Source organism: Hemicordylus capensis, chromosome 1 (assembly GCF_027244095.1).
Source record: "Hemicordylus capensis ecotype Gifberg chromosome 1, rHemCap1.1.pri, whole genome shotgun sequence".
Classification (NCBI taxonomy): Eukaryota; Metazoa; Chordata; class Lepidosauria; order Squamata; family Cordylidae; genus Hemicordylus; species Hemicordylus capensis.
This window is the reverse complement of record NC_069657.1, coordinates 241,557,341-241,568,279: the sequence shown is the minus strand read 5'-3', so window position 1 is coordinate 241,568,279 and position 10,939 is coordinate 241,557,341. Positions and strand designations below refer to the sequence as shown.

General features: G+C 50.3%; 1 protein-coding gene across 3 annotated transcripts; it reads right to left on the bottom strand.

The window, feature by feature from the left end:
• Nucleotides 1-1,482: 1,482 nt before the first annotated feature.
• LOC128339575 (basic proline-rich protein-like) lies at nucleotides 1,483-10,700 on the bottom strand. Of its 3 annotated transcripts, XM_053283735.1 has the most exons (3): nucleotides 9,647-10,700; nucleotides 6,035-6,104; nucleotides 1,483-2,108 (listed from the first exon to the last, which is right to left on the bottom strand). In XM_053283735.1, the coding sequence occupies exons 1-3, from the start codon at nucleotides 10,122-10,124 to the stop codon at nucleotides 2,084-2,086; spliced, it is 573 nt and encodes a 190-aa protein (XP_053139710.1). In that variant the 5' UTR covers nucleotides 10,125-10,700; the 3' UTR covers nucleotides 1,483-2,083. The 3 variants fall into 3 exon arrangements, 2 of the variants coding, with proteins under 2 accessions (XP_053139710.1, XP_053139709.1); XR_008313101.1 differs by having other exon boundaries at nucleotides 6,035-10,700; XM_053283734.1 differs by lacking the exon at nucleotides 1,483-2,108 and having other exon boundaries at nucleotides 5,060-6,104.
• Nucleotides 10,701-10,939: the final 239 nt, after the last annotated feature.

Sequence of the window (10,939 nt, the reverse complement as noted above, 5' to 3'; positions counted from 1 at the left end):
GATCACTCCCGATCCTGGCACTCCACCTCAGATAGCTCTGCTTTCATTCCCAGGCTAAAAGTGAAGTCATAGGAGGCATATGCACTTCCTACCTCATGCCCAGGCCATGTGGTGCTTTGGCTGCCATAGCCACCATTTCCATAGAACTGGGAAGAGGGAGGGGGAGTCGCCCCGCAGTGGGAATTTCCCAAATGCACCATGCAACTCACACAGTGCATTGTGGGACTCTAGGAGGCCCAGTTCCCTCCCCCCTGCTCTTGATTCCCGTATCATTGGCCACTTGCCACCATGCCATTCTTCTGGGCATGCAAGTGGCAGAGCCTTGCGGAGCCACCATTCATGTGAGGGAGGCCAGGTGGGCTCCTGCCTTCTCCCCAGACCCAGCTGATTTGGTCATGTGAATGATCTTCTAGTGTAGAGGATTTTTTGCTTCCTAGAACATTGGTCCATTCGACGAAGGATCTGGGTTTCCAACTCCTCATGTTGCTCGGCACATAGGAGCAATAAGTCAGACTTATCATGTGATGTATCTACGGTATATGGATATGTTTGGTTTCGGCTGGTCAGCAATGCAAATGATATCTTCTAAAACTTTAGGGACCTCAGAAGCACTTAGAGCAGAGTGCCCAAATCTGGAAGTTATAGTGTGTTTCAGCTGCAGGTATTGCTACCGAGCTGTCAGGGGCAGATCATCCTGTATGCACAAAAGGCAGGAAATTGTGATCGGTGTCTAATATCTGGTCAAGAGTTAGAAGATGATTTCTGGCCCCATTGTTCTCCGTAAACATAATACCAGATGTTTTGACTGCAAGATTATATCAGAGGGTCATTTTGTCATGTAAGGATCAGAGTCATTATGTCAGCACAGAGCATAAACATGCTTCTCTCAAAGTCTTGATGGTAGGAGAACAGGTAGCTCCAGTCTGTTAAAATCTGGAGCACAGTCCAATCCAGTCCAATTTGGAGCACAACACAGGTCTGATTGATAGAGGCTATACAAGCAAACCTCAAGAGTGGACCATGCTGAAGGGTTGGGAAGATCATATTTTAATTTAAAGATCCAACTAAGCCAATTTGTTCTATGATGTTGTAAAATAGCTGAGAAATTAAGATCCCCTTCTAGGACTGGTAACTGTAAGCTATGAAGGGAAAAACTGAGATTGTATGTATGTATGTATGTATGTATTTAGTAAATTTGTATTCTAGCCACTACCAAAGTCTCTAGGCAGTTTACTGCATAAAACAAAAATAGAATAAAAGAAACCAAGAATGTAACTGTTTAACATAAAACTAGATTTAAAAATCCATAAAAACATTATGCCATATAAAGTGTCAGAAAAGTTTGAGAAAGTGTCTGAAGGGTTTTCAGCGAATGAATAAGAGGAGACTCCTTAATACATAAATCAAACAGGGAAGAAGATTTATTTTAATTATGTTTATTGTACTCCAAATGTTGTTAGCTAAGGAGATCCATGTATCCACATCAAGTTTCATTTGAGTGACAGTTTATTTTGTTTACAAAAACATAAAACAAAATAAAACAGACATTAAAAAACGATTTAAAACCACAAGTCTAGTTAAAAGGCTTTGGTGAAAAATGTTTCTTGAAAGGCTTCTTTAACGTTGTCAGAGATGGGGAGGCTCTTATTTCAGCAGAGAGCACATTCCAGAGTCTGGAGGTGGCAACAGAGAAGGCCCGTCCCTGTGTAGCCACCACTTGGGCTAGTGGCAACAGCACTGCTCTAGGGCTGGGAGCTTGTGCTTGGCCCCATCCAGGACTTCAAGCTCTTTCCCTGTCTCCTTTGGCCCCTCCCCAGCAGCCACCCCTCATGCTAGCACAACCGAGAGGTATCACTGGGACCCAGGCAGAGGAGCCACCTTGCCAGGATTCTAAGTTTGCATCTCTTCCTCCCACACACTGCCCATCTTTTGCACCCCATCTCCGGACCTTATTTCATTTGAATGATTTGGTTGGTGTTCTATAGTGTTCAGTCCTGCTTCTTTAAGAATGCTTTGAAAATCATCATTTTGAGTGGCATCATTTTGCAGTGATGCCATTTCTTCTCAAACTGCCAGGATGACATCAAGGGCATGGGAAACAGAAATATCTATTGAAAACAATTCCAGAATAGCATTAGCTGGATGTATCAATTTTGACATTTGTTGGGCGGGGGGTGGGTGGTGTCAAGAAGTGTGCCAGAAAATGGGTGGGTAATTTTTTAGAAGTAGTCCTTTGGCTTCAGTGCTGATGGTTGCATCACATTCAGGGTCACTATCAAAGAATTTGAAAAGTTGTACTAGTGGCTATTCACTCCTAGGTCTCCATCACAGTTTTTAGAAAGCATGTTAAAATGTGTCTTTTTACCCAGGCTTCTATTTGATTGTCTCTGCTGCTGCTCTTTTTACTCTGTAGTGCTTTTATGCTTTCATTTTAAAATTTTAATCAGATTTGTTTTATATTTTTAGCTTAATATTTTAATGGTGTCCTTTTTACAACCTTGTTTTTAAATTTTGCTGTAAACCCCCTTGGGATTGTTTTGATTAAAGGCGGTATATAACTTTAACAATTAAAAAAAAATTAAAATAGTTCCTTGTAACTTCAGACAATAGCTTCTATAGATGCAAAATGATAGATGCAAAAATATAGATATATATAGATGCAAATATATAGATGCAAAAATTCAACATTCTTCCAAGAGATATTTCAGTTTAATGCTACTGTATTTCACTGAAATGGCTGGCATGAATGAAATTGTCAGAGGGAAGGAGGAGCAAGCCACGGACAAGATGGTATGTTAGCTCAATCTCTCTCTCCATCTCAGCCCTTTTATCAGACCTAGCCTTGAGAGTTTGGCAGCTACATTTGTTAATTTGAAGTGATATTGGAGGAAAAATGTCTAAGAAAGAGTTAAGCAGAAAGGGAAAGGAATTAGTGCCTTCTTGGATGATTTGAAGCCAGCTGGTATCCCCCCCCCCCCCAATATCGGAACGGAGGACGAAGATGACGAGATCCAGGAAGAAGCTCAACTGGAGTTACAAAAACAATAAGAAAAGCCTTTGGATACCTCCGTGCAAACCTTGGAATTACAATTAATTAAACATTTGATAATGCAGCTTAATAATGAACTACAAGTGGAACGGAGTAACTCGTTTACAACTGTCCGTCAAGATTTGGCAAGTATAACTGATCAAATTAATAAGCAATGTAAGGACCTTTCACTGCAAATCTCTGATATTGGACAAACAGCTAGTAATGCCTTTGATCTGGTGAATAAGAATGCCCTAGAATTATCTGCTACTCAGAAGAAAGTGGAAGAAGTATGATAAAATATTATGAATATCCAAGATCGTGATAGAAGAAATAATTTAAATATTCGGGGCATTAGTGCAAACTTGCCAAATGTGGATTTAATGAGCTATGTTATCACTAAAATGAAGAGGTGTCTTCAAACTTGCAAATTGTAGGAAGAGATCTGGAACTAGTTCATAGGATCTCATATAAACTGAGAGACGTCCTGGTGAGATTCGTTAATTCTGGCTTGAAGGACAGAGAGCTATATAAAGGACGTCAAAAAGAGGTAATCTGGGATAATGAGAAAGTACCATTTTTTCAAGATATTAATACACCAACATTGCAGCGGCATAAAGAATTCAAGCCTTTGACTGAGATTCTCTTTTCAAAAGGGATTCGATACCAATCGGGGTTTCCCTTTAAAATAATTGTCTTCAAACCTGAAGGGAAGCAAGTTATTACATCTCTGGAAGAAATGCAAAGAGAAGTAGCTGAGCTGGAAAGTCTCACAGAGAACTAAACAACTTGGCCTTGAGTTAACTGGGAAACAGAAGAATTCGTTTAAGATATGCGTCTCTGCTAAGATTTTTTTTTTTTAACTGTCTCCTTTGAAACTAGGCCATTTGGAATCTATGAGAAGCAGCTGGAAGATTTGATAAATTACTATAGTAAGTGAATTTTAAAAGAGAAATGAGGAAGAAGGGAGGAGAATGCTAAGGTGATTAGCTACGCTGGTTGAATATAGGTAAGTAGTTAAATAGTCATTTGGTTATAAGGAATATTGGGCTGGAATGGAGAGAGGGCGAGCTGATGCTCCTCTCACACCCCCCCCCCCAAATCGTTAGAGAATTTATCTCTTCTGCAACAATGTTTGCTTTCGGTCTGAGTGTACCAGGGAGGGAAGGGGGGGGGAAGGGGTGACAGGAAGAGGAGGCAGTTGGAGGGAAGGGTTTTCTGGGAAGGGGGAAGCATATTTTAAAAAGGAACAGTTAAATACATTGTTTTGCATTCTATAGATAGATATACTAAGATAGAAATGGGTGATGTGAGGGGATTGGAACTATCTGGAATTGGGAAATTAAATCATTTCTAGCTGACACCGTACAGAGCATCTGTGTGCTAGTTGGGCCCAGCTGTGCCCCCCAACATGCTGGCATGGCCGGCTTTCTGACTGGCCAGCCAGCCGACTGGCCATCCCCGTCCCCCACCCTCTGCCTGCTTTTGGCCCCCCTCTACTTTCTCCCCCCTCCTCCCAGCGGCCAGGCCAGGGCCTGCCACCACCTCCTCCTCACTCCAGCAGTTGGGCCGGGTGAGCCAGGGCCAGCCATTCGGCTGCTGCATCCTCCTCATGGCGGCCTTGGGCCATCAGCCACCCTCCTCCTCAGGCCGGCGGGGCTTTGCCCACTGGTGGTCCTCCTCCCCAGTGGCCGCCCTCCTTCTCAGGCCAGCGGGGCTTTGCCCGCCAGCCATCCTCATCCCTGCCAGCTGCCTTGCTCCTCTGGCTGGAATGTTCCACCAGGCATCCCTGCGCATCCCCATGCATTCTGGCATAGAGAAATTAGTTCTTTGTTCTTGCTGACAATCTATATAATTGTCAGCAAGAACTAAGAATCAAAAATGAGTGATTACAGTACGGTTGTTTCCTTGCATGTGAGAGGTTTGGGGGATGCAATTAGAAGGGCCAGGATATCTAAACATATTAAGTCCTTTAACCCAGTTGTGGTCTTTGTTCCCAGACCCTAGCCCAAGAAGACACGGAGACATGTATATGGTGAAAAGGGCCACAACTTTATTAAAATTACAACATGGCGAACTGGAACTTTAGGTGATTAATCACCGCTAAACAACAGTGCGGGCTCCTAGGCATGAGCAAGGACCCAAAGCCCTGCACATAGCCTGCATGGGCGACACACCCTGGCTCAGGAAATAGGGCAGGAATGACCCGCCCAATCCCTTCACAGCCAACCACCCCCTTTTCAGGAAGTGATCTGGATACTTCAAGGACTTCAACCACCCCGGACCGCAGAGCCCAAAGGTTGGTGAAGTCCTGAAGCTGGTTTCTTGGCAATCGTTCTCCCCGTGCCGCACAGGCAACAAAGGAGCGATTAACCAATCAACCTTAGAATACCCAAGGGTGCTCACCGAGATCTAACCTCAATTTCCCTTAGCCCGCACTGCTACTGCCACACAGGGAGGTTAGCCCACACTTGACCTCCCTGCCCCATAAACCTCCAAGAACTCGGCAAGCCCCCTCCGAATATTGCTCAGGTACAAATCGCACCAAACCTCGGACAAATGAACCCCGTCGGGTCGGTACAGCTGAGGTAGGCGTGCAGCTATCCCTGGTTGGAGTACAACTTTACCTCCAGCAGGCCTAACCATATGGCCTATGGCCGCTGAAGCCTTGCGACGGGCTTTCTCCACCCCAAGACCCGAAGACACCCCCCTCCAGACTCTACGCTGGAGCCAGTTAACCCAAAGGATGTATACCCCCAGGATCCAGCTCCGAAGAACCTTGAAATCGGATGCGGCTTGCCGAATAATTGAGAGGCCAGTTCGCCGGCCCAAGTCATTCTCACCAAATTGTAAAATTACCACTTGAGGGGCAGGAAAAGTATCTAAATGGTTCCTAACCGTGGGGAGCAGCTGGCCCCATAGCATGCCACGCATGCCCAACCAATATATATAGAGGCCCTCCGGCCGAAACCCAACTGTGTGCCCCACTGCGAGGTGCTGGCCCACCTGAAGGCCCAGAAGACCAGCGAATGGCCACACACCAGGACCTGGACTGGAGCCGCCGCTCCACCAGCACCTGCAGGGAGAAACACAGAAGAGAAACCATGAGACGTTGGCCACTGTCAGCGCACATACCGCCTGACCGCCACGGACCTCCAACGCCCAATCCGCCGCACGGCATCCTCAGTCATGCCCAATCCGGAAGCAGTAGAGGCAGCCCCTATCCAGAAGAAATGAAGGGTGAGCCCAGCTGTGGGGATCCTGGCTTCCTTAAGGACCTTCCTGATCACTGTCAGAAACTGATATTGCTTCAATGGGCAGCCGCTCCCATGAAGAAACAAGCATCCCCCAGGCCGGGGACACAGTCCAATGTAATGCCTAAGGGCTGCCACCGGGCAGAGCGCAGAACCAGTAGCCTCTGCTAACTTGACCAAGTGACCCTTGCCCCTCTGATCCGTCTTAGATCGACGGAGGCACAGGTTAGCCGTACCGGCCTCAAATGTTAAGTCAGAAAGTTGGAGACAACAATCCCGTGGGGAACAGCTGCTACGTGGCAGCAACTCAGAGGGGCGAAATGCGCCAAAAAAGGCAACCAGAAGCGCTGCCCTAAAGAGGGAAACTTCCCAAGGGCTGGAGCAACAGCCGTCCAGGCGACCCAAAATGGAAGCCAACATGTCCAGCATAATCGGGCGCCTGCTGTCAATCAGCGCCGGAGACATCCTGGCCCATCCCTCCAACATACGCCTGATACGTGGATCGGAGGAGGAATCCCCGACCCCCCTAACCTGAGCCTCAAAAGACAAGGCCGACAAGTAACCACCCAAAGTAGACCCAGATCGCCCCGCTTTGTGTTGTGAGACTAAAAACTGCTGCAGGTGACCAACCGGGGCAGGCCAAGACTCTGCCAAACCTTCAGCCTTCCGGAATTGGGCAAAAGCCTCTATCTTGGCCGCGTAACTCGCCCTGGTACTAGGTGCCAGTGACGCTGCTATGGCCTGCTGGGCTTCCAATTGCCAAGCTGCCACAGGACTGCTGGCATGGGGTCCGGGAGCCGCGCTGCCTCGGGAGCTAACGCCCTGAATCTGTCTACCTGAAAACGAGACAAGGCGTCAGCGATCTCATTTTTTATCCCCGGATCATGGCAGGCCTGAAAGACTATATTCCCCCTCAGGCATTGGAGCACCAGTGCTCTGACCAAGCACATGACCCTCTGTGAGTGTGAGGTTTGGGTATTGACAATGTGCACCACGGCCTGGTTATCACACCAGAACCTCACAGAAGAGTTGGCAAACTCCCCCTCCCAGATGTGGACTGCAACCACAATGGGGAACAACTCGAGAAAAGTCATGTCCCTAACTAACCCTCGTTCGACCCACAATGCAGGCCAGGGGGCAGCACACCACCGGCCCCTAAAATAGATCCCAAACCCGGCCCCTCCAGCCACATCCGAATGGACCTGCAAGTCGTCTTCTAAAAGATGTTCAGACCGCCAGAGCGAGGTACCATTAAATGTGAGAAGAAAGGTTTCCCACAGGGCCAAATCGGCCCTGACTCCTTCGGAGATCCGCACCCTGTGGTGCGGGGCCCGAAGGCCTACCATGAGATCGCAGAGTCTTCTCAGAAAAGCCCTACCAGGGGCAACCACCCTGCAGGCAAAATTCAGGTGACCGGCTACCACCTGCAGTTCCCTCAGGGAAACCTTGCGGGCCTGCCCTAGGGTCCTAACCAAAGCCAGCAAGGCTTGCAACTTGTCAGGGGGCAACCTGGAGCACCCTGCTACTGAGTCAAGCTCAATGCCTAGGAAAGACAACCGGGTAGCCGGGCCTTCCGTCTTATCTTGCGCTAGAGGGACACCAAGTTCCGCTGCTAACTCCATGAAGGAGCACAGCAGGTGACAACATTCCCCAGAATTGCCCCTCCCTACAAAGACAAAGTCATCCAAAAAATGGGCCGTTGACACAAGCCCCGCCCTCCGCCGCACTATCCATTCTAAAAAAGTGCTAAAAGCCTCAAAGGCCGCACATGAAATCGAGCAGCCCATGGGCAACGCTCGGTCAAAATAGAACTGACCAGCGAAGGCAAATCCCAAGAGCTCGAAATCAGCTGGATGGACAAGCAGCAGGCGGAAGGCGGACTCGATATCACACTTGGCTAAGAGAGCTCCCACCCCTTTACTGCGAACAACCTGGACCGCTTCATCAAAGGATGTGTAGCGGACGGAACACAAAGTGTCGGGGATGCCGTCATTGACTGACGACCCTTTGGGGTAAGAGAGGTGGTGAATTAGCCGGAATTCACCTGGCACCTTCTTGGGTACCACCCCAAGCGGTGAAACGCGCAGCCCTGGGAAGGCAGGGGTCTGAAAAGGCCCCGCAACCCTACCGGCCGCGACTTCCTTTGCGATTTTCCTTAAGACAACCTGCTCCTGACCTATAACGGACTTGAGGTTACGTGTTGTGATGGACCCCTGCCTAGAAGATGAAGGGATGCGAAACCCATCCCGGAAACCAAAAAACAAGTAGGAAGCCGCCGATCCATCGGGATAATCCTGCAACAGGCGGCCCAACACCTCAAGCTTGATGGGGCTGGGCCCCTTTACCCGCAGCGGGTGGAGGGGGGCCCCCTTCCTACCACCTCCCAACTGAAACTTGCCTCCCGAACCAGAGGAATGGGTCCGAGAGAAGCCTGAACTGGGGTGTTTGGACCCACAGAGGCCACACGCGTGCCTGTAATGGCAGGGCGACCGGGAGCACCTACCATTTGAGTTGTACTCCCAGCAGACCAAGTGGGATTGAACCCACTGATGGCCTGACCCAGTAGTAGACACGGAGCCAAGCGGCTTAGACAACAAGTGTCTGCTATCAGATCTGTCCCCTTCAACCGGGCGGGCCGGGGACATTATCACAAGCCACAATTCCTGTAGCAGGGCATCCCAGGGCAAAGATGGATCAAGGGCCGCTCTCATCCTAAAACTTTCGTCATAGCGGATCCAAGCGGATCCTGCAAAATCAGAGACGGCCCTGTGGATAATATCCATGTATTTCAGCAAGGAGGGGCCCCTAGCCGGCTGCGCCTGCACAATTACCCCCATGTATATGGTAAAGCTGGAGAGCCAGTTGCTCCATGTCTTTTCAACCGGTTTCCGCTTCGTAGCCTCATGTTCCTTGCAGGACTCTCCTTTATGTTTAACTTCGGGTTCCCTGAACAGCAGGCTAAAGATGTCTATGTACTCTCCCTTTAAGATCTTTTCCTTTGTGGCAGGGAGCAAGTGGTCTCCTAAAGGAAGCCCCATCCTCCCATACGGGGCGTGTTGGGGTGTGGGGGTAATGCCCATAGGATAGAACCCCGGGCCGCTAGGCGCGGGGACCGGGGCAGTAGTGTTGTTCGCAGACGAGATGATGGGCGCGCCGGAGGGCCTATTGACACCCCAAATCTGTTTGGCCGAGCCCTGGAGGCCCAACACGTTACCTATCATGGGTGGAGTGAACCCTGAACCCCAAGTGTGCACATAGGGGGACCAGTATGTGGCTGGTCCCCATCCCCCCATGGCAGGCACAGGCCAGGGTATAGAAGGCCACTGGCCGGTGCTGCCGGGGGGTGTCGGTGCTGCTGGCTCACCCGGGGCCAAAGGGAGAGACGGATCCCGAAGAGGCTGCTCCGCCGGCGCCACAGGCTGAGGTGAAACAGGTCCAGGCAGTGCAGGAACCGGGTCCGGAGGTCGTGCAGGAGCCGGCTGCCCCAGCAGATCTGGCGAAGGCATCGATGGACCAGAAGGTTCAGATGGAGTGTCGGGTCCAGCAGGGCCACCAGCCTTCTCAAGGGCCTCCAACCTGCTGGAAAGAGACTGGCTCCTAGCAGCCCCACGAGTCCTGCGAGGGACCTTGGGGGGCGGAATGCCCCCGCCGCCAGATGGGCCAGCCCCTGGATCCGATGGAACATTCCTGGCCCTTTCCAACGCCTCCATCCTCCATGTTAGGGCCCTAATAACACCCATTTCCTCGTCCTCATCCTCGGAGGAAGACGGAGGAGGAGCAGCAGGTCTCTTGGGTGGTCTGATGGGTCTCCCACCCTTCTTTTCTTTAGCCTTCCTGGGCATGACTCGCACTGCAATCAAACCGACTGCAAACCAGTTAGCCAACAACCAGTACACTCACACACTTGGCAGCAGGCAGGAACACCCCAATCCACCCAAACTCAAGAAACGCTATGTTAAACAGCCAGGAAGATAGAACCCTGTGTCAGCGTAAAAAAACCACCCCCCCAAGGCCAAGTCCCGATCCCCCACCCAGCTGGGCAGACCACCCACAGCCCCAATCTGTCACCAGGGGACCAGGAAGAAGCCAGGAGAAGAAGAAGATAATGCACGAAAGAAACAACAACAACAACAACAACAACAACAACAACAAAAACGGGACTTCAACCACCCAGGAGAGTGAAAGGGGTTATCCCCCATGAGCGCTACTGCCTTAAAAGGCAGGGCCTAGTCCGGGAGCCGGAGGGGAGAGGGACCAAACCGTGCGGGCCGAAGGCCCAGAGAAGCCGAAAATGCGCCGCGCCCAGCCGGGCGGAGAACGTCGTCGCCGCGATGCCGAATGCTGCAGAGAGGACTCCCCTGCGCCGTACGCCCCTTCCCGGGCGAAACCAACCACCCTCCCTTGATCCGAAGGAGCACGCAAACGGAGCTCCTTCCTGCAGAAGAGCTGAAGGCCAACTGCTAGCTTGGGGCGTGGATCGGCCGATTTCGGCCGAAACCACGCCCCCTCTCGTGCTAAGCAGCCAATCGGGCTGCTTCTTGGGCCCGTGAAGGGCTGGAACAAACTCCCTCCCCCAGCACGAGGCAGAGGGGAGGGGGATTTTGCAAGAGACTTATAAGATAGATGGTATTGCTGATAGATATTTTGGAAAACAGTT

What these genes read in the sequence shown, in the direction of transcription:
- LOC128339575 (XM_053283734.1), bottom strand. Translation starts at nt 10,124, where the DNA reads ATGCCCAGGAAGGCTAAAGAAAAGAAGGGTGGGAGACCCATCAGACCA. An exon ending in GTCTCTCCCTTTGGCCCCGG is followed by an intron (nt 6,105 to 9,646) that starts GTGAGCCAGCAG and finishes TTCTCCCTGCAG; the next exon opens with GTGCTGGTGGAGCGGCGGCT.